Raw genomic sequence first — 24711 nt, 5'->3', positions numbered from 1 at the left:
CTCTTTCCAAAATTAATTTCATCAGTAATGCCAGCTTCAGGTGTGGTTCTGTGTGCACCTGAGCTTAAGCAACTTTAAAGGCTTTGTGATGGCAATCATACTACTATTTACAGTTCTATTATTAAAACAAGTCTCAGGGGTGCACAGAAGATCCCTAACAAGCCTGGGTGCTGGCATACTAGTATATGTTACTGTAAAATTAACTAGCATAAGCTTAAATAATTACAGCCAATTCCCATCATCTTCACTTTCTGTGGGCAGAATTTCTGTACTATTTTTTTAGATATCAACCCTTCTGTTCTTGCCCTGAGAGTGCTATAAGGATTGATTGTCTGCTACATTGATGTAAAAATTCTGGCCTTCTCTGACCTTTTAGGACTGATGTGGGTACCGCTGCACGGTACCTATACAAGCCTCCTGCTCTCAGTAGGACATTCATTTTTAAAGAACATCCAGGAAGGGTTGAGTATTTGGCAATCAATGACTAGTTATACACAGGTACTGATCATGTACTAAGAACCATCTGTACACTTAAGGTAGAGTGTCAAAACAGTTTGCAGTTGCAGTTTTTTTTTTTTTTTTTTTTAAAAAGGATCATTAATGAAAATGGACTTGTAAATTACCAATCTGTCAGTTGCATTTAATAAGCCTAGGGAATAAGCAGGAACACCGTTTACAAACCTGAGATTCTTTTTTAACTTTCAAATACTTTTGTCCCATTCTAAATATCATATATTTCTACAACTTGTGCTTATATCAAGATTCCTACTTCTTATTTAAATGTATAAAAACACAGTGTTAATTTTTAAACTACCAAAAGTATTTACTGAATATAAGCACAAGGGCACATTATAGAATCATTTTAAATCAGGCACGGTACTAACACTACTTTTTTTTTAGAAGCCACTTTGGCTACTCTGTTTAGATGTGCAGTAGTGTTTGTATACTTGAGCTGGTTTAAGACAATCTTTTTTTGTGTTCTAAAGAGAAACAAGAAGAGTGTAGTGTTCTCCCTTACTATTCATATTCAAGATGCCAATGCCAGATGTAAGAGAATTCCATTTAGCATTATCAGTGTATCACAAATCAATGCACAATATCCCTCTGGCACTGCAGGTGCCACAAAGGGGGGACTTGATCTCTACTAAAAGTGCATTCAACAGTTAAGGTTTATGGTAGAAGCAAACAGGCAAACGCTCAGTGGCAAATATGGAATATCCAAAGTGTGTCCTTGGAAAAAGAGTCACTCAATCCGTCCAACCCAATTTCATGCCAGAAGAGCCAGCACATTATCATGATACTATAGCGCAAGGAATTAAGCGTGAGAACTATTGACATATGCACATCTATGTAATGTTTGCGGTATAAGTTGCATTCATAGAGAGTAAATTATTTAACACAGGAACATGCTTATAGAGCTGCCCTTAAAGATAGACATACATACATTTTACCAGTTTTGGCAAACTGTGGCTCTCCAAGTACAGTTGAATTGTTGTTTAACTACACGTAGAGAGCCATGGCTTTCCTACCGTTGCATCATATTTTTGGTTATCATATATTCAGTTTAAATGATCACCTTCATAAGGCTTTTCTTTTGTAGCAATACCCATTAAAGCTTCACAGCAAGAACTTTGGACAGATATTCCAACTGATCTACTTTCCCTCATCAACTACAACATTTATTTGTATGATGGTGAGAGCTATATGCATAGCACCTGGAATGCATACAGTTGACACTTTCCATTTTAAAGTTTAAATTAGGGGGTAACAGACATATAAAAGTAGAACAACGTAAATGAAAAACATTCACAATATTTCTTTTACTTAGTATGACGGTATTTGTTGTTTGGTTTCATTCTGCTTTGCAGCTTGCAGACTCCATGGGATATATTTACTAAACTGTGGGTTTGAAAAAGTGAAGATGTTGCCTATAACAACCAATCAGATTCTAGTTATCATGTATTTAGTACATTCTACAAAATTGCAACTAAGGGTATTGTTACTAAACTGCAGATTTGAAAAGTGGAGATGTTGTCTGTAGTAACCAATCAGATTCTAGCTGTCATTTTGTAGAATGTACTAAATAAATGATAGCTACAATCTGATTGGTTGCTATAGGCAACATCTCCACTTTTTCAAATACGCAGTTTAGTAAATATACAGGACTACAAGGACAGAGAGCATACAAATAAGAGGTGTGTTTTGTAGAATGTACTAAATAAATTATAACTAGAATCTGATTGGTTGTGATAAACAACACATCCACTTTTGTAAACCCCCAGTTTAGTGAATATACTCACATGTGTCCATGTAAATAAAATAGCAAATGTATATTTGTATAGTGACTTTTACCAACTTTAGATGTAGAGAAGTTACCAGACTATTACATATTTGTTTATTTATTCTCTTAATACCTGTTCCTGCATGAGGAATGTGTTTCTTTTTCTAGTAATTTAACTCCTGCTAAAAGCTGCTGTTTTGTAGTCCCCTTTTTCATTCTGACCCCTTATAGCATTTCTTGTGTTAAAGTCCAAATCAGACAGCTAGTGGGCAAGTGTCCTGGTCACCATTTTATTATAGAGATGGTATAACCTAGCGACATTATGGGCCTGAGTCATTAAGGAAAGTAAGGCAAAAAAAGGAGTAAATGTTCTCCAAGACAAACCATGTTACAATGCAGGGGTGCAAATTAGTTCATTATTTTGGACATGAGTTAAATACCGGCTGTTTCTTCCACTAGCACACAAATACTTGATAGCTTTATTTTTACATGGGAATTTAAAGTTGATCTAGGACATTCCCTACCCCAACTATAAATCTGTCTCCACATTTTAAATTTAGCTCCCCCTCGAATGCAACATGGTTTTGACCAAGTGCAAAGTTACTCCTTTTTTTATGCTTTGCTCTTAATGACTAAGGCCCTATGAATGCATCTAATCTCCAAGAAAAAAAATAATAAGCTAAATGCAGTCACAGCATATCCCAATCATGCAGAGAGGTCTAACAAGCTAGCAGACTTTGGGAAACAACATCTCTGTGCTTGCCCCCTTCTTCAGACATGCACTGGATGCGTGGCCAAGTATAAATGGTTTAAGCACAGTGCTTTTAACCATTGCTTATTATGTAGGTCAATACCCTGCTGTGTTTTCCAATAATATGGAGATGTTCATGTCTTTTATCCCAGAATCTGTGACTATTTGCACAAGAAGAATGTTTCAGGAAATCTTTAAGTCTCAGCACAACCTGAATAAGGGGAAATAGGACAGCACACTAAGCATTCTGTGTGTCAAGGTCAATGGGGATTGCACCATTGCAGCTAGATGTATTTAGAGTAGACATCTTTCAATATCGATGGATTCAAAAAAATCTGCACTGCATCACTGAGCAAGTACCAGAGAGGCTGCACAGCAGGTGCAATTTAAGGAGTAGAGCAAAGAGTGTTTTCCTTGTAGGAAAGCATACAGCTATCTAGATGTTGCTTTTTATTGCAGATATTTCTCCTAGTGATATCTTAAAATGTATTAAAAGGGCTTTATGCATTACGTTAAGAATGGATATCCCTCTAAAACATTTTAATGAGCACTATACCCTCTAAGATTGCATTTTATGTTGTGATTAGGAGACATTTAAAGTGATATGCCTTGTAGATCAAATGGCTAAGTTATTTTTATTACTATTTTTATTATTATTATTATTATTATTATTATTAATAATATTCTTTGCTTTTCTTTCTTTTTATAATTCATTGCTTGGTATGTTTTCCACATTTGTCCAATAAATATCTGCATTACCTTTTAGACAGGAAACTATTAAAATGACATATATGGTTCCTATTTTGGTGCAAATACAAGCAGAAAGGCTAAAAAGTCAACATGCAATGGGACACATGCTTTAGGGATCGCATTACAAATGCTAAGTGTGCCTTCCAGTTATCAGTTCCCTTAACATCCCATGTATGTGGATCAGACATTAAGGTCTGTGTGGGGCATGCAGGAAATTAGTAGGCTATTCACGGTCTGAGACCCATAAAATTAGTGAAATACTGTTAATGTTTAGAGTGATATTTCTATAGGTCTCCAATGGCAGGCCATAGAAAGAGAGGGGGCTGATGTTAGGAAATGGTTAAAAAAGAAATGTGTGTAGACAAATGTGTGCTTTTCATCAATTGCTATAAAAAGATAGAGGGCATTGAAAGTGTCATGGTAGATTCACAAGAGAAGATTATTATTTTTTTCAAGAAAAATAAAGCCATGTATTGTGTTTCCACTGAGACGATTATCATCAAGAAGAGGAATATATTAGTATTTGGTTAATCTGCTCAACAGAATAATAGAAGTAATGTTTTATTTATTTGCTTAAAAATTATAATAATTGTCCTCTATTGAACCCACCAGAAAGTGGTATGACTGTATGAGAGTGGTTGGCAGTATTAGTTATTTAAGACACCTCTTCGGTGCTCCTGTTAGTACAAAGAGAGTGTAATGTGGTTTAGGGGTTATTTCAGGGCTTGGCAAACCCGTTGCTTTCTACAAATCCCAGCACGTCCTGCTAGTGACTGCAAGAGCTGGACAGCCACAGTGTACCTCTCCGTTGGTTTTAGTATGTCTCTTTGTGCCAGATATTTTACAGTTCCTGTAGCAGCATCAATGATTTGCCCAGTGTGTCTTTGTATGTAGCAATTAGCCTGTATACAGTAATATAACCACAATTTCAGTAACTCTGACATGTACAATTTAAGATAGTATTTTGAAATGCTGTTCAAAATGGTATGATAGAAAATGTATTATTGAAACATAAGGATCAGCTACCGGGCCAGAGATTTCCGCAAATTAAACCACTGGCAACTGCTACCGATTGATATTAACTTTATCAGCCAGCACATTCCTGCAATGCAATGGCATTCCATTAATCAGACACCCTTCCCCCCTCTCCTCATGCTGCTTGGTTCCAGTATTCAGCTGTTGTGTTTCAAACATCCTCACACATAGGCTGAATCACTAGACTGAGTCCTGCCAAAATTGGGCACACCCATCCTGGGCAAGTCCTTATTCCGTATCTCGTAAATGGATTTCCTTTTTGCCTGTACTCCTCTGACTGCCATCTTGATCTTCCTCCAGCCCAAGTGATTCAATTCGGCCAAATTAAGAACAACACAGAGGCCACTGACTGCAAACATAAAAACCAGAAATACTGTCTTCTCTGTGGGTCTGGATACATAGCACTCCACCTCTTTGATGCAAGGATACCTGTCACACTCATACTGGGATGGCACGTTAAAGCCATACAAAAAGTATTGTCCAACAAGAAAGCCAATCTCCAGAGCATTTCTGAAGACCACTTGAATAATATAAAACCTGGAGATTCCTTCTTGGCGCCTCATCTTGGATTTAGTGGTTCTTATTGAGGGATTGGGGATTTCCTTGATTTCTAAGCAGTCCGGTTCGGCTTCCTTGGTTGAGTTTTCCGTGTTTTGCAGGACACCATTAACCAAGGTATTCTTGATCTTTTTGCTGTCCTCCCTTTTGACAGTGTCCTGGTCTCTGTCCAGGGTGAGGAACACTGTGGAATATCTCCTTTCCTTCTGTTTAGCAGACTGGTGAACAGAGTAGGTGATGAAGCACAGGCTTGGAGTACAGACCATAATAATCTGGAACACCCAGTATCTAATGTGAGAGATTGGAAAAGCCCTATCATAGCATGCCTGGTTGCACCCAGGCTGGAGAGTGTTACAGACAAACATAGTCTGCTCATCGTCATAAACAGTCTCTCCAACGATGGCAACAATAAGTATCCTAAAGATGACAACCACGGTCAGCAGGATCCTGAAAGAGAACGCAATGAGTTAAGCATGCTATACTAATGGAAAAACATATTGTTGTGAACACAGATGCATTGTCAGCTCCTTGTACACACAACAATGTCACTTCATTTCTTCTTCACCTCAGGAAGCGATGACTATTAGCAATATATTTCAATCTCCTGTATATAGTGTATTCACACAGCAACATTAAGTTCCATGTAATGTGCTGTAAAAACAATGTCAGCTCTGCATAAAAAGTTAATGACAAAACATGTGATTGTCAGCAAAAAAAGGCTAAGGGGATATTGATCGCAGCCCAACTTATATACAATATAAGATGAGGATGGACCAGCGTATAAAATATTTGGTCATGGAAAGATGGTTACAATTTTAAAATATCTATTTTATAATATATCAACTACAGAGACACTGACAATCACATTTTTAAGCTTTTTAAATGCATTTTTGCCAGTTAGGTGTACGAGGGCTGAGATATAGCAAATTGTTTGAGAGCTAGTTAATGTACAGTAACTCATGAAGAAATGCATTATTAGAAGACTCCAACAGTCACATGTTTATATAAACCATAATCCATCCATAAATGTAATTTGTTGCAAAATGAATTCTGCACCTTGCTTATGTTGAACATTAAACAATTAGTTGTCCTCAACAAGATATTATGTGAACAGTTGACAAATTAGAGGATTCACTCCTTCTACCATTCAAATCTGGCATACATAGTATTTGAGGTCTGCATCAATTTGAAATCATGAGCTGCTTGCTTTAGTGGTAAAGTTAAAACATCTTTCAATCCAATTAACCTAGCAGAGACAGTGTGGTCTAATCAAAATCATATATTCTCCATGGTGACAGGTTCACATTAGTGGAAATTAATTAATTAATTATTGTCCTTACACAAATGTTAATAGCTGTCACCAGGAGCCAAAATTTGAATGTTTAAAACCTTTCAAAACATAGACACACAGGCAGTGCTGTTGACATAAGATGGTGCTTTCACAAGCTTGTGGTGCTGATATTTTGTACTTTGTCCAATACAGGGCATGCGAGCTAAAGGGAGGAACTCTGTCCTTGCGGTTTGATATGTGATTCCTAATTTCTGAGGTCCAGCTGCTTCCTTAACACTTTCATTGCCAGAAGGTCCAGCAGAGCAGTGGGAGCCAGTACATGACAGGACCTTCAGGCAAGGAAAGGGTCAAGACGACATGACAGCAATGACATGACAATGAGGCACCCTAGGCAAGGGGTTCAGATATTTTTAGTCAGGATAATTGGCCATGGGTTATTTTCTTTTCCCAAGCATCTTTGCAAGAAAGGTTGTCCTTTCTCATTGATGTGCACGAGGAGCTGTCCAGTGCTGAAGCTCTTCCTGCAGAACTCTGATCATTTCAGTGCACCCTGAGCTATGTGCTGTACTTTTTTTTGTAAAGCATATTATATGTTTAACTGTTCTATTTTATTTGTATTATTTTATTGGCATTAGTAATGTTTATAAGCAGGGGCACATCTAATGATTTAGAATTCCATTTCAGCCTTTTGTGATTATGTGGAGAGTTACTAAATGTAAATGATCCTACCCTCCTTATCTATTAATGTTTTTTTCAGTAGACAATAACACAATATGTAAATGTTTAGCTTTAGAAAAACACATTGTTCATAAATGAGTAGGAAACATTCAAATTAATCTGCTTTTCTTTAGTAATATACACTATGTAATATAAGACATTTTTTTTCCTGTGGTCCAACATCAACTATTGAGTATATGTAGTGTTTGAAGAGGATAATAATTTATTTATGCCATAATAATCTTTATTTCCTTATGTGCTCTGTAGATATTTTTATTTACCAAACATAGCAATCACTAATTTCTATATGTGTATAGTGAGTTCATCTAGATTGGTAAAATGGGCTGATCTTAGCCGGCAGTTACAAAATGGACAATTATAGCCACGTTTGATAGTTAGTGTTTTTCAGGACAAATTAAAGACTGGAAGATAACTTTTATCTCAAACTGGGTGACGTACATTGTACATGTTTTTCGTAGAATATGTAACAACCTGCCATTATTTTGTATGTGTTTTATAGTTGTTGTATTAGTTATTTATATAGTGCCTCCATATTACACAGCATTCACACTAGTCCCTGCACCATTAGAGCTTACAATCTAAATTCTCACTTATTCACCCATACAGACACACATTAGGGTCCATTTTCTTAGGAGCCAATTAACCTAACAGTTTTGAGACTTTGGGAGCAGTTAACATGCCATGATTTTCAAGAAGCAACTGGAAGAAGCCTAAGTAAGCATGTGGAGAACATAAATTCCACACAGATAGTCCCGTGGTCAGAATCAAACCCAGGACTCTAATTCTGTTAGGCAACAATGTTAACCACTGTGCTGTCCATATATACCATATAGGCTTATAGGTGAACTAACTTTTTGGGTTAATATTAGTAGACCTCAATGGGTGCACTAGTCTCATGATTCCAAAAAGTGTCAAGATAATTGTTAGGGCTAGCTGTTTCTATATTTTAATATCTAGGAAAATAACAGGTACTGTGGCTTTAACTAAGACTACATTTTAATTAAGCATATCTTTTAATTACAGATGTTCAGCTTCATACAGTCCCTCTGGCCAGTACAATGCAATAGACTGTATAATTGTTTTCATATGATTGTCTTGCTTTATTTTTAGACAAGACATGCTACTTTGTAATAATAGATAAATGCACTGAGGATCGGTAAGATAAGAGATCTGTTCAATATTAACCATATAATGAAGTAACACTTAGTTCATTGATATTTTGCTAATCGGACTGGTAAAGCATAATGTCATTTCAGTGCATATGTACCATAGGCAGAAAAGCTGGTAAGTCCATATCCCAGACACCATGCTGTTTGTGAAAAGGTGTATAATAATTAAGTGTGACAGGGGAACAGGGGGGGTTGAACTCTAAACCCTTTCATTTGTAGGTCACTGCAGATTTCTCAGAGATCGGAACCAGCACTCAGAATAACGTGTAAACATTTAAATTAAAAACCTTTTTGTAAATTGTAGCTCGTTAAGTAGTTTAAGCATGTGTCATATTTCTAAATATCTTGGCCACAGTGTGTACAGTGCAGCATCTCATTTAAGTGGTTCATATATTCAAGTGATGCTCTCCTTTACAAATGTTTCAAACTGCTATGTTTGTAGTCAATAAACTTTCCACCTCAAGGCTTCGCATCTACAGTCCCAACTGATACACACCAGCCTCCAATGTTTATATGCAGTGTGTACCTGATACTAATGAGAGACATCAATCACACCTCAGAGTTGTCACCGTGGGCTGGGGATCTGGCACTCGTCCTGTTAGCGGACAAATTGCTGCTATCTACTAGGGAGGGATGTGTAATGTATTGAGGTTTAGAATGTTTGCTTAGGTTGGGCTTTTATATGCAGATATAGAGATATAGATAGATATATAGATAGATAGATAGATGACATTTACATACATGTTCTGTTACACTTATGAAATAAACTACATAGGGCAACAAATAAACATAATGTAGTCTAAATAACTAAATATACAATGAATTAATAGCACTCATTATTTCAACAGTACCCCACACCATTACTTTACAAAGACTTTACATTGGTAGTTTTAGAATATTTCTTACCTTCCTATCATAGTACTGTGCTGCTGCACAGCAGCCTCCAGAAGTCTTTCTAGTATAGTCCATTCTCCCATCGCTGTACATCGGAGACCTGGTGCAACGGGAGGCTTTTCACCTTCTCTAGGGGAAGCCACCGGGTGTAGGTGACCTGTACTCAGTGTAATCTCTGCCTCAGAGGTGTCCCTGCTCGGGAAGGCTGCTCGCACTGTCTTACTGCCTGTAATCTCCCTTTAAGTAGTCTCTGCTTGCGTCACACAGACAGGTCCCTGGACAGGAGCCAGAGACAGCCAGTGGGATTCTGCTAAATGTTATTATAGCAGAGAAACAGAGAAGGGAGAGGAGGAGGAAAGGGTGTAATGCAGAAATAACAGATTAATTTGTGATCAAGTGATTCGGTTTAATCTTCTCCCCAGACTGCAAATCCTAAAACAAGAGGAGCAGACAGAGAGCTGATGTAAAGTGTGCCCCAGGATTATATAGAGAGTGGAAGTATGTGTGTGGAGGGGTGGCAGGTGAGGAACTGCTATTAACCCTTTTCTACATCCATTTAGTTACTATTTTAAATCAGACAAAAGCATCCACTTCATACATAATTCTGTGCTACATTTACACTCAGAGAATAGCCATATTTCATATCAAGTTTACTTTCAGCTAAAATTGCAACCAGAAATTCATATTTACAAAAACATGTTTCATTACTGATGGGATTCTAAATGAAAAAATACGAAACCATTATAATATCAAAGGCAGGGAAGTAAATCAATCACCTTTTAAAGATAATTCCACTAGAAACTGAAGATTCCATTTTTCGGTGACATTCAATAATTTATACTATAGTACTGAATGCTACTTACCTTGGTCCTGCCTTTCCCCCAAAGCTAGCAGGTCCACAGATGCCTGTCACAGTCCAGCACTGGGATCCTCTCTCAAACAGCTAACATTCACATAAATACAAAGTTCACGGAGGAGGGGCAACGAATAAACGGCTCCCTATTTAAACAGGTGATCAGTAGAAGGTGTGAGGACTGCACCGCTGGACAGTAATAATCATTGAGGGATCAGCTGAATCAGACACAGAGCGGACCCCAGGCACGTAGCACTAAGTATTATTATTATTATTTCAGATTTGGGTGTAATTCTTCTTTAATCAAAAATAACAAATAGATATTATGCTAAGCAAATCATTAATTCATATGTTACCCACATTTTTCTGAGTGCACATTTTGTTCTGTTAGCTCTGCACCTTCACACTTTCACTAAATAAATAGAAATAATAATAAATATAAGCAAAAAAAAAATGTTTACAGTTTTAACTTATTTTAGATACAGTGTATAGGAACATTACAGTCTACCAACCTACCCATACCCATACACTTTACAACCCAATACACTAAACAACACTGCCACTGTTCAACAAATGATGTGGAGAAACTGAGCCTAAGCTACAATTCATAGAGCCCGCCATAGAACATTTCACCGGGCATGTAGCAAGATCATATACTCTATTAGCCTGATTCGTGGGATAAAATCAGCATAAAATCACTCTGAGCATGCTCATAACCAGCAGATATGTCCAGTAAAAGAACCTTTTTCTGTGCACTCTCCCCTTCCCCATGAAAGCGTGGGGAAAGGGAGTGTGGCCGAAATCACTGTAGAGTGTGGACGTGCCACACTAGAGTGCACACACCCACGGCCGTAGCAAGCTCTACGGTCGTGAAAGTAGCCAGGGTGGGTGGCTTTAGCAGGGGGGCACATGACAGGGGTCACACTGCCATAATGACAAACCAAGCTCAGGCTATTATATGGATAGTTACAAGCCTTATTAGATTGAAAGCTTACAAGATTGGATCCTATACAGATGAAGACATCTCATGGAAAGTATTTGGGGCTTTATTATTTTTAATAGATGTGGTTACAACAAAGGAATTGTGTTTTTATTTTACAGTTTTTTCATTTTTATTAAAGTAATGTGGTTATAATGAGGGTGTTGAGGTGTATTTATATTTTAGTTTGTGGTTCTACATGGCTCAGCAAGCCCTAGGTGTCAGGACATGGTGGCACTTGTGGTTCCCAAGTGCCAACAAGCTCTGGCTGCCATGGGTATGCTGGTGCTTATAGTTCTATAAGCACCAGTATGCTCAAATTGGCAGGCCAGGCTGGCTGAGACTTGTAGTTCTACAAAATAATATGGTGTTTGAATTTTTTTCACATGTTTTATTACTCTACACCCACCACCCCAGCACTGGGTTGGTTCTACCTAGAGGGGAACAGCACTATTTTTTTGCGGACCCCACTTTATAGGGAATCCAGCCCAGTGCTAAACAAACTGGGGATGGTTTGCCATTATAGCAAAGGGACCTTTGCTGCATTTCCCCCTGCTATAGTGCCACCCACTCCAGCTGGTTGGCCTAGTGCTGGTTGTGGTGAATTCGGGATGACCCCAGACATTTTTCCTGATTTTTCCGCAACCAGCACTAGCTTGGCACACTAGGGTTAATATTGTTTAGAGGAGGAGACCCCGCGCATTTGTTTTTTTAATAATCTAATTCTTAACACAGTAAGGAGTCGGCGGGTCAGGCGGCTGTAATGCCGCTCTATCCGCTGGCTCGGCAGACGATGACATGTGCGTACGTACCTGCAGCGGCTGTGTAGTAGGGATGGGTCAGAACAGCCCTGTGCCTGAGTTCAACAGGCCCGCACTTTCCTTTTTACTCACGCCTCTCTTTTGCTCACTTCTTACTACTATTACTAAGCAGTAGAGAGATTTGTGAATACACAACAGAGACTGAGCCTATGTACTGAGGACAGTGTGAGAGGAGAGAGACAGTTGGAGTTGTACAATAATAGTTAAGCAGACACAGTTCAGCATAACTCCACCATTACATCACTGCAACTGAAAACATCAGCAGTTACTTAGACACATGTCACTGATCCCTATATACTTGAACTAATTACTAAAAAAGAATCCGTTTTTCAGGAAAACTACAGAAATATTGTTTTACCAAAACCTTCTTGTGAAGGTCTACAACCACTTAATAAAGTGATCATTCATAAAGTCCAACAGGATAAAAAAAGAAGTTTATGGTCCCTAAACACGTGCACCACTTCTACAAATAGTTATTGAAATTTTTGATTTTTGATATAGGTCTGAAAGTCGTGTTAAGTTATGTATTAATGTTAGGTAATTTTATATATATATATATATATATATATATATATATATATATATATAAAATTACCTATGTGTGTGTGTGAAGATGAATTTATTCTGGCAGAAACATCCATAGTCATAGAATTCCAATAAGATATCAGTGTTATTAGTATGGTGAATCTAAAGGTTTGTTAATTGTAAGTAATTTCAAAGTGATAAGATATTGTTTAAAAATAATTGTGCACTTAAATTAATATCAGAGTAATTCTTATTAATAAAAGGTAATTAGTTCAGAATACACTTGTGTCATTTTAAATCTCTGTTGATAAATCTCCTTACCTCTCTGTTGCATAGAAAATCCGAAGTGTCGAAACTAGAAAGAGAACTATCCAATACTGGTAAGGTGCAACTTCAATGTATTACTCTAAATAGCACCAAACAGGGTATTACAAGTCTATTTTTGTCGTCACTAACAGGATACCAGAGTCCAAAGTAAGAAGGAATCCAGAGTAAATACAATGTCACAAGAACGACAAGAAATGGAGGAATCATCTGGAGCAGGTGACAGAGGTCCGAGGCCCGAGGTCCCACATACCTCTCCTCTTAATCTTATATCATTGCCATACCATTTTGGCGCTCCCTGGTTGCCCACCTATTCTGGGTATCTTCGAGATACGGACCACAACCACCTAAAAGAATTCAAGTCCAAAATGCAATCTATGATTCGCTTTTACCCACTCACTGAACAGCAACAAATTAATATCCTTATTGGACAACTCAAAGGCTCTACCTTGCGAGAAGTTATCTCCTGGCCCTCAGGAGAAAAGAAAAATGTAGAGCAAATTCTACAACGATTGACAAAATTATTTGAAGTCAGTACCATCTCGGAACTCAAGATGAAGTTCTATGCTTGGAAGCAGCTACTTGGGGAAACTCTTTGAGACTACGCACTGGGCCTGCAAGAGGCTTTACAGGCTATACAAGCAGTGGATGAAGATGAAGTGAGGAATGTGGAGGAGACCCTGGTTAATCAGTTTATTGACAGGGTCAATAATGATAATGTTAAAACACAATTGAGATTACTTCGAATGCAATTACCAGAACATATTTTTTGGGGATTTCAAAGAGGCCGCTATAAAGATGGTTGGAACCCATCAGGTACGGGAGATACCGTTCCCAGAAATTCCAGATTACAAGGGATTCAAGAACCCTGGGGAGACCATAATTCAAAACATCCAGACTTTAACCGTTGTACCACTAAAATCCCAATTTGAGGAGTTAACCACTAGAATGGCAGAAATGTGTCATGAGATTTGTAACCTCAAAAATCAGCCGAATCCCCCCAGTAACGGAATCTAGGTGGCGAACAGAGAGAAGAAGTGTCACCAGTGATTGGTTGGAGCCTCCACAGAGAAATGGTAGGAGAGCTGCTGACCGTTTTGATCCCAAAGGACGACCCATCTGTTGCCGATGCAACAGAAGTGGCCATATTAAAAGAAATTGCAATCATTTAGAGACTTTAAACTACAATGCCCCGAGGAGGGAGACCGAGCCTCGGGTTAATCCACAAGAATAAGAATGAACCCTGAAAAGTGGTGGTCCCGCTACGTTGGACAGTGTCCAATTATACCGGTTCATATAGATGGGGTTAAGATAATGGCCATGTTGGACACCGGTTCACAAGTTTCCACCATTCAGTTGTCTACCTTTACCCAACATTGGAATGAAGATCAAATGGTACCTCCTCCTCCAGCCTGGCTTCAACTGATGACCAGCAATGGGCTCGGAATTTCGTGTCTTGGCTACTGGGAGGCTATTATCCTGTCGGCAAGGCCCATCTTCCTAGACAAGGATGTCTCATCACAAATGTGAGTGATCCGAACATAGCACCCATTATCATAGGGATGAACATTTTACGAAACTGCCCCGATTAACTGGTTTTGACTCTTAAAAAGGAAATGTCCAAGGCTATTCCCCCAGAATAGCGGGTGTTACAGCAAGCCATTAAAATTCTTCAGGGACACCAAAAGTTTATGAATTGGAACGGAGAAGTTGCAAAAGGGAGAGTCACCGATTACAAACCTATAGTCTGGAACCTTAACACAGAGACTATCATATGGGGAAAGGCCTGGTGTGGACCTCATGGTTTAAAGTATGAAGCCCTGGTGGAACCCTGTGTGATCATGGCAAGGGCAAAAGTGGCCGTGGCTAGAGCATTTTTCACCGTAGAAAATGGTAGGGTCCCGGTGTGGATACTAAACCCTCACAACCATGCAGTAAAACTATACCGAAACTACCCGATTCCCAAGCTTAGCTGGACCAGCTTCCAAAATGTTATAATTCCACAGATGGAAGTGCGTCAACAAACTGTGGCGACTGTAGCTGACCACGAGAAGAAACGAATAGAACCTTGGTGGGAATATATCCAGATTGGAGATGAAGGAACTTCGGCGGAACAGAAGCTTGGAGTCCTTCAAGTAGTGAAAAATAATCCTTTGGCTTTTAGCCAAGATCCCACTGACTTTGGAACAGTGTCAAAAATTCAGCATCATATCCCAACAGGTGATGCTCCGTCTATCAAAGAAAGACATTGGCCATTAGCATTGGCTCTATACCAACCAGTCCGCAAGATGTTGGAAGAGATGCTACAGTCAGGTGTTATTCAGGAAAGTCACAGCCCTTGGGCCGCACCTGTAGTCCTTGTAAAGAAGAAAGATGGGCAGTTACGTTTCTGTGTTGACTATAGATAGTTGAACAGAATCACTCACAAGGACGTGTATCCACTACCCAGAATTGAGGAGTCGCTTACCACTCTCAAATCGGCCTGGGTTTTCTCAACTCTGGACTTAACGAGTGGATACTTGCAGATTGAAATGGCCCCTAAAGATCTAGAAAAGACTGCATTCACTACTCCTATGGGTCTATTTGAGTTCCTCTGCATGCCTTTCGGGTTGTGCAATGCCCCAGGAACCTTTCAGAGGATGATGGAGCACTGCCTGTGTCATCAGACCTTCGAAATGGTACTCCTGTACCTAGATGATATAATTATCTTCTCCCAGTCATATACAGAACATCTACACCATATGCAAGAGGTCTTCCAACAGCTCATTAAGTTTGGAATGAAGTTGAACCCCTCCAAATGGCGTCTCTTGAAGCCAAAGGTTCGTTATCTAGGACATCTGGGGAACTTCCCTTTACAATGCAGCGCCGCTTTAAATTTAATCGCCGAAGACGCTGAACACGCCGGAGTTGAAGAATCCGGACATTAATACATTTATCCCCTGGTGAGTTCTGAGGGTGTGACTCCAGATTCTGAAAAGGTCGAAACTGTTCAGGAATGGCCTACTCTCCAAACCATCAAAGCGGTACGGAGATTCCTTGGCTTTGTGGGTTACTACAGGAGGTTTGTAAAAGACTTTGCCAAAATAGCCACCCCATTGCATTCATTTACTTTGTGGGATCCTTAAAAATGGACGGTCTACAGGTATTCCTGTTACCCGGTCTAGTCGTCAACAAGCATCTTTCGATTAATTGAAGGGTATTCTGACAAAAGCACCCCTGTTAGCTTATCCCGATTACAGCAAGCCTTTCTGGTTATATACTGATGCCAGCAAGCAAAGGCTAGGTGCAGTCCTGGTGCAAGTTCAAGATGACCAAGATAGGGTGATCGCCTATGCCAGCCGCAGTCTCTGAAAAACTCCGAGCGCAATGATGCCAACAACAGTGCTTTTAAGTTAGAGTTCTTGGCACTAGTGTAGGCCATCATGGAAAAATTCAAGGACTATCTTGCTGCTACCCCATTTGTGTCGTTCACAGATTGAAATACTCTGGCACATCTTTTTACTGCTAGACTGGGAGGACTAGAACAGTGATGGTCCTCTCGGTTGGCCAATTACCAATTCACAATCAAATATCGATCTTGACGAAGCAATCAGAATGCTGATGCACTGTCTAGGCTGCCCAGGAAGGAAGAACCTGAAGAGCAGGTTAGAAATTCCCACTTTCCATTGCCCTGACAGAAAGATAACCCAGAATACTATCTCCTTCAGAACAGTCAACTTTGAAAGCTCAGATAAGAAGGATGTGAATAATGAATGGCAACATTGGCAAGATGAATACCCATTGTTCCAACAGTTAGAAAAAATGCAATTGAACCGTAGCGAGTTGACTAAGCAAGAGAGGCAAACTGCAGCACCAGAACTGTTGAAACTGTGGAGACAAAGGGAGCATCTAGCAATACAGCAAAATGTCTTAATAAGGAGAAGTATCAACCCAAAGACTCATCTGCCAGTCACGCAAATGATAATACCACGTTCCAAAGTTGAAACTCTCCTACAAGCCTACCACGATCAATCAGGCCACTTTGGTCACCAGAAAACGGAAGCAAACTTGAAACGGCGTTTCTACTGGATGAACATGCGTAGAGATATAAAAGAATGGTGCAACAATTGCACTGCCAATTCTTTACGTCATCCCCAACCATCTACCAAAAGACACCTCTTCACCCGATAATAAGTCAGCAACCCCTGGAACTAGTCAGAATTGACCATGTGAATTTGGAAAGAAGGCATTCCGGTTCGAATACACCATTACACAGAATTCACAGTAGCCTTACCTGTCCAAGACCTTACAGCAAAAACTACTGTGAAATCTTTTGGAGGGCCTTTGTCCGCCCTTATGGAAATCCCATAAAGATTTTGACAGATCAGGGACCTGCCTTTACGTCCAAATTGTTTCAAGAACTCTGCACCCTATACGGTTGTAAAATACTTCAAACTGCAGCGAACCATCCTCAGGGAAATGGGCTCTGTGAAAGAACAAACCAGATCCTCATAAACCTGCTACGGACCCTTCCACCTCAACAACGACTCCACTGGCCTATGATGTTGGCAGAGCTCATATTCATTTACAATAATACAGTACACAGCTCAACAGGCTATACACCATACTATTTACTATTAGGGCAACAGGGAAGATTACCAGCTGATATCCAATTAGAATTACTCTTGTACATTGAGCAAGAACCATTCCTGGAGGCAGACTGGGTGGCTGAGCACCAGCGGCGATTAAAAACTTCTCAGCAACAGGTGTATCAGCACATGGAAGTTGTGTGACGACGGCAAAAAGAAAATTATAACTTACACGCCCAAGCCAGTCCATTGGCTATAGCGAGTAAAGTGCTAAAAAAGAAAAACCAGCGGCACAGTAAATTGGACTATCAGTGGAAACCAACTCCTTACATTGTAACTGATATACCTAGAGAAAAGGTAGCTGTCTACTGTGTGACAAGGGAAGATGGCCTTCGGGAAAGCCTGGACCACAGGGATCAACTTAAGTTGTGTTCAATGAAACCTACTTGTGACCCAGAAGCACATGAACCCCAAGTGAAGAGTTCAACCTTCGCACAACCCGAGGTTTCTAATGATCCATTGAATCTCATTCTGAGCATGTATTGGCCGATTGTAGCTACTTCAGAAACTCCAGAGCGGATGGAACACTTAGAGACTGTTGTCCAAGATACAGTGGGAGATGAGATCTCTGATATCCCTTCTTTGAGATGCTCAGAAAGGTACACAAAAGGAGTTCCATCCCTTAGTTATAGACACTAGTATGTTAAGTCATGAAGACTGTGAGTAATGTTGATGAAGACTTTGAGTAATGTTGTGTTATATAATTACGTGAAAAATGGCTCAAACAAAACTGTAATATGCAAATATTTCATGAGAAAAGTGAATGTGTGTAAAAAAATGTTCAGGTAATTTCTAGTGGGGAAGTATATGATACCCCAAAACCTGAGTAGCCCGAGGTATATCTATATGTAAATATATTTGTGTACTCATGTGGTTACATTTGCTAATTGTTAGAAGTGTTTATAAAGATTTTTTTGTTTTAAAAAAAGATTCTTGAGGGAGAAGTGACTGTTAGGCGTGGTTGGTGGTTGCCGGGGGTGACAGGGAGAGAGGAGTTTGATACTCGGGAACGCTGAGAGAGACAGAATGACAATCGGACAAAGTGATATATAAGCAGATTAAAAGTGAAGAAAGTCTAAGAAGAGAAGAAGTGAGCACAAGAGGCTGAGTAAAAAGGAAAGTGCTGGAAATTACTAAGCAGTAGAGAGATCTGTGAATACACAATGGAGACTGAGCCTATGTACTGATGGCAGTGTGAGAGGACAGAGACAAGTTGGAGCTGTAAAATAACAGTTAAGCAGACACAGATCAGTATAACTCCCATCATTACATCACTGCAACTGGAAACATCAGCAGTTACTTAGACACATGTTACTGATCCCTATATACTTGAACTAATTACTAAAAAAGAATCAGCTTTTCAGGAAAACTACAAAAAAAGTGTTTTGCCAAAATCTTCTTGTGAAGGTCTACAACCACTTCATAAAGTGACTATTCATAAAGTCCAACGGGATAAAAAAAGAAATTTATGGGCCCCAACCAGGTGCACCACTTCTACAAATAGTTATTGAAATATTTGATGTAGGTTTTAAAGTTGTATGGAGAAATGAATCTCTTTATCGTGTTAAGTTATGTATTTATGTAGTTAGGTAATTTTATATATATATATATATATATATATATATAAAAGATATCAGTGTTATTAGTATGGTGAATCTTAAGGTTTGTCAATTGTAAATAGTTTCAAAGTGATAAGATATTGTTTACAAATAATTGTGCGCTTATAAAATAAATATCAGAGTAATTCTTATTAATAAAAGGAAATTAGTTCAAAAATACACTTGTGTCATTTTAAATCTCTATGGATAAATCTCCTTACCTCTCTGGTGCATAGAAAATCTGAAGTGTTGAAACCACAAAGAGAACTATCCAATATTGGTAAGGTGCAACTTAAACGTATTACTCTACATTACTCCACATGGGGAATTACGTATATACCTTTCACCCTTCATGGCAACAGGCTATTTTTGCAAGCCTTTTCCACTACTGACATGGGATATGATAAGTGCTATAAGGTGTGCATTGAAAGCATAGTACAAATGGACCAATATTCTTACAAAATTAATTGGACTCAAGGTGGTTCCATAAGCTGAATGGAAGTAGACAGATGCTGTGAGGTATTCTCACACAGTACAGTGGCCCTTCACTGTAAAGCCGCACAGGGTATTTGTGAGTGTAAACACTCCCTTTATGAGCCAGTACCTGATTGCTTTTTAAAGTGAGCCTGTCATCTACACACAGCCAGAGGCAGATTAATAACATTCTGTGCCCTTGGCAGTATATTAGCAATATGCCCCCTCAGTTGGATTGGTGTTTTAATGTACAGTCCACAAGTTTCATTTAAACTAGACGTTTGCATGGAATTAACATAAAAGTCAGCTTTATGTGCAAATTAAAGTGCATCATGTATCTTCATCCTGATGGTGAGAAAAGAGCATACACTTTTATGTATAGATATGGATACTTAGTGGTATGCTACTTAAAAAATATAATAGATAAAAGATGTGAAATTCAGAAGGAAAATACGTATCTTCTAAATAACAGATGGAATGTATAAGTGAGTAATTAGGAATTGACTAGTTATATACATTATACAGCCAGTGCAGCTATAGGTCAACAAATGTATGTATAGATATAAAAATAGCACTGTTCTACTCCATGTTTCCTCACACCAGGTTTATTACAATATGAAGACTTTCACCGAAAATGGAAATAAAATGAGCAATGGTTTATTTCTAGTAATGTCCAATTTTAGTTTACATTGTGTCACAGGTGTTTGGTATACTTGCTGACATAAAAATGAATACCAGTTAAAAATTATGTACAAGTTCCCCACCTCCTGTGCATTGTACAGGAGGTGGCAACAGGAGAGTCAGCACCTTTACTCTTTCTCCTGGATGGCACAGAAAATGATGACTTGCTTCTCCGATCTTGTACGAAGCACCACCACAGCATCTACTCTGTCTGGGTGCTGCTTGTCAGTCTCTCGTGAAAGTGTGATGGAGCAAAGCTGGCTTCTGTGTCTCTACACTGCACAGCAAAACGAGGTGCATCAATGCATCTAATTCAGACTACTATAGGAATACCTTCTCATTTCTACATTCTGTCTGTGCCTGTGGCCATTTAGCTATGTAAACCTATACCGTTTGGCATAAATCTATGCACATTTGTACAAATTGAGGTACATGGTGGATCCAAAGGTGTTTTTTTCACTGAGAAGGTGCTATTTTGCTCTACATAAATTACCTCCTGTGCACATGTCCATTTAATGTATCCACCTGCTATATTGGTGGTTAATTATATGTTCACTCCTCAGGGATTAAAGTTAGCACACTTGATTATGTATAAAACAATAAAAGCCTCTATAAGAAGCCTCTCAGAAGATTAGTGTCTAGCTACTTTGTTAAGTAACGATTAGCGATTCACTAACAACAACAAAAAAAAAAGACCCGATCAACATGCCGATATGTGTATACACACTATAGTGATTACCTTCAGATGTCTGCTGTTTATCTGTCATGACCATTGGCCTGTCACTTTCACTGCACTTTGGACACGCTCAGCCTGCACTGAGCTCTGCTGCTGCCTGGATGTCTGGCCGTGCACATGTGGGGGACTGACCTCATTGGCGATTCCCCGTGGGCTGTCGTTGTCCTTAGGGGGTTGGTGGTCTTCTCCGTTCAGCTGTGGTGGTGAGCCAAACCGGACTCGCTGCGTCATCACGTAGCGTCGCATCGCCCGGCCGATTCCGCCAAAATTGTACCAGGAGGTTAAGCTGATGTTGAAGCGGATACCATGTGATCACTGAAAGTAAGAGCCCGTGGGCAGCTCCTATTGTCTTCATACAGAAAAAAGATGGTACCATTAGGTTCTGCGTGGACTATTGGTGACTGAACAGTTGTACTGTCCGCGATGCATATCCGTTGCCACGGATTGAGGAATCGCTAGCTGCGCTAGGAAAGGCAAGGTATTTCTCGACCCTGGACCTCGCCAGTGGATATTAGCAAGCATCAGTGGCTGCAGAGGATCGCCCGAAGGCAGCTTTCATTACGCCCATATGTCTTTTCGAGTACTGCCAGATGCCCTTTGGTCTCACCAATGCACCCGCCACCTTCCAAAGGTTGATGGAGAGATGTCTGGGAAACCTGAATTTTGACGCTCTCCTTATTTACTTGGATGATATCATCATTTTCGCTCCCACTGTCGAAGAGCATCTAAATCCGCTCAACGTACTACAGCGCCTGGAGAAGTTCGTCCTGAAATTAAAGCCGCGAAAATGTCATCTTTTGAAACCCCAGTTGGAATATCTGGGGCATGTAGTGTCCCAAAATGGGGTGAGCCCCAACCAGGACAAGGTGTCTGCTGTATTGGACTGGAAAATCCCTTGTACGGTGACTGACTTGAGGGCATTTCTGGGGCTAGTGGGTTACTATTGAATATTCATCAAGGATTTTGTGAAGGTGGCTAGCCCGCTGCATGAGTTGCTGAGGGGAATTGCCACTACGGCCAAGAATCAAGCTGTGGCCTGGGCAGCTGCTCAGGAAAAGGCATTTGCGCAACTCAAGGAGGATCTGACCACGGCTCCGGTGGTGGCGTACGCTGATTTCGAGAAGCCATTCGTCCTGTATACAGATGAAAGTCTGAAGGGTCTGGGACCTGTACTAGCACAGTTTCAAGACTGCAGAGAACGGGTCATTGCTTATGGCAGCTGGAGTCTATGTGACTCAGAAAGAAACCCCAAGAACTATAGTTCCTTCAAACTGGAGTTGTTGGCGATGGTTTGGGCGGTAAATGAGAAGTTCGCGGAGTTTCTGACTGCCTCTGAGTTTGAATTAGTTACAGACAATAACCCGTTGGCTTACTTGGCCACAGCAAAGTTAGGGGCCCTGGAACAGCTTTGGATGGGACGTTTGGTCAAGTTCCGTTACAAGATCCGATATCGCCCTGGTAAGGCTAATGGTAATGCAGATGCCTTGTCCCGTTACCCCCTGGAAGTACCGGAAGAGCTTAGCAATGGAGAAAGGGAGGAAGTAGAGATCCCAGATCTTACTCAGATTGTGTCTCCCATGACAACTGCGTTAACTGTGTCCAGGACGACTGAAGATTGGGCTGAAAGCCAGGACCAAGATGCTCCGTTGCGGTGTGTACGACAATGGAGGCAACAAGGACACTGGCCCTAGAGCTGGGAACGGCGTGGCCGTACGAAGGCTGGGATCAGTTGATGGTGAGAGAGGGGGTGCTAGTTCCTCAGGCTTACCTGGTACAGGAGCTCCATCCTGTGTGACAAGTTGTGGTGCCTGAGTCCAAGGCGCAGGAATTGGTAGTGGAGGCTCATGTCCAAGGTGCTCACCTAGGAACAGCCAAGACTCATCAGTGGCTACGCAGGCAGTACTTCATACTAGGCATGAAGGCGTTGACGGAAGAGGTCTGCCGAGCCTGTCCACGGTTTGGGGTGTCCAAGGCTGGTGAGCAGCATGCTCCTATCCAAACTATCCAGACGGGACGACCACTGGAGAGTCTCATGATCGATTATATTCTGGTTGGAGAGTCGTATTGTGGTCATAACTATGTGCTGGTCATGACAGACCACTTAATCAAATTCACAGTCGTTGTACCCACTCAGAACCAGACTGCTGAGGCGGCCACCTGCACCATTGTGGAACATTTCATTCAGAAGTACGGGTGCCCGGAACGGATCCATTCGGACCAAGGAGCTTGCTTCCAAAGTTGTCTCATGGAAGGTCTATGCACCACATATGGGGTGCAGAAGTCTCGGACCACACCTTATCATCCCCAGGGCAACAGCACATGTGAAGATTCAATAGAACTTTGCTGAAGATGCTCCGGACTCTAGAGGAAGAACAGAAAATGCGTTGGCCGGAGTTCGTACAAGATGTTGTGTGGGTATATAACAACCGGGTACATAGTATCACTGATTATACTCCCTATTTCCTCTTGTTCGGAAAGCCTGGAAGAGAGTGGCATGATTTGGAGTTATCTGTTCCCGAAGAGGAGGAAAGTTGGACCCCTAACAGCTGGTTGACTGAACAGAAGAGATGGCTGAGGGTTGCCGGAGATGTGGTCCTAGGGCAGCTGCGTTCCAAGATTCACTCTGGGCCAACCAACAGTACTGACGCCCCCTCACAGTGGGTCAGCGAGTTCTGGTTAAGGTAAAGAGGCTGGGGAATAAACTCAGTGATTGCTGGGAAGTTCTACCATATGTGGTGCAAAGACAGGTGGCTCCTGACATTCCGGTGTATGAAGTGGTTCCCGTAGAAGGAAATGGACGAACCCGTGTAGTGCATCGTTACATGTTGTGTCCCTGCAGTTTGCTGAATCCGATCTCGGAAATCCCAGAGAGGGGCGAGTGGGATTCACTACCATTAACGACGGAGGTGGATTGGTGGGTACCAGCGGTCGCAGATGATGTTGCTATTCAAATTTCCACCGTGGTGGACACGGAACCTCAACCACCGCTGCTTCCGCCTAGGAGGTCCTAGCGGCAGAATTTGGGCCAGCCAGGAGTACGTTATACTGACCCCAATTTTGTGTAGACCCAGATTTTGTTAAAAGAGACTGCCAATATTAAACCAGGGGGAAATGTGGGGGACTAACCTCATTGGTGATTCCCCATGGGCTGTCGTCGTCCTCAGGGCGGCGGCAGTCATCTCCGTTCGCCCCAAGGTGGCGGGCCAATCCGGACTCGCTGCGTCATCACGTAGCGGCGCATCGATGCTGCGTGATGACGTCAGCATGCCGCCGGCTACTTAAGCTTGCACGTGCGGCGCCATCGTCAGTTCGTTAGTGGAGCTTGAAGAAAGAAGACGTGGACTGGAGCTCGTTGCAATCAACAACAGAAGAAAAGAAGGCAGCAGAGAGAAGCAGTGGCGGCAGAGAGCCCTTGTCAGGGCTAAGAGCGCCTCTGCCACTGGAACATCGCCGGGATCAAGCAAAGAAGACTGCGGCTGAGCCTGGAAGCGGCGGCAGTGGGGAAAGGACCAGGAGAAGATCCCCAAAGACCAGGAAAGCAGGTAAGGCCCTTCTGGGCACCACTTCTACTGGGCCTCCACCCAGACAACACCCTCTTCCATCAAGGGCACAAGGCCCTGGGTAC

General features: G+C 40.9%; 1 protein-coding gene across 1 annotated transcript; it reads right to left on the bottom strand.

The window, feature by feature from the left end:
* Positions 1-2206: 2206 nt before the first annotated feature.
* GJD2 (gap junction protein delta 2) lies at positions 2207-9760 on the bottom strand. The gene is made up of 2 exons (XM_075191821.1): positions 9480-9760; positions 2207-5822 (listed from the first exon to the last, which is right to left on the bottom strand). The coding sequence occupies exons 1-2, from the start codon at positions 9548-9550 to the stop codon at positions 4979-4981; spliced, it is 915 nt and encodes a 304-aa protein (XP_075047922.1). The 5' UTR covers positions 9551-9760; the 3' UTR covers positions 2207-4978.
* Positions 9761-24711: the final 14951 nt, after the last annotated feature.

The sequence above is a fragment of the Mixophyes fleayi genome, chromosome 12 (assembly GCF_038048845.1).
Source record: "Mixophyes fleayi isolate aMixFle1 chromosome 12, aMixFle1.hap1, whole genome shotgun sequence".
Classification (NCBI taxonomy): domain Eukaryota; kingdom Metazoa; phylum Chordata; class Amphibia; order Anura; family Limnodynastidae; genus Mixophyes; species Mixophyes fleayi.
The sequence above is the reverse complement of the archived record's forward strand: the minus strand, read 5'-3'. Positions and strand labels throughout refer to the sequence as shown.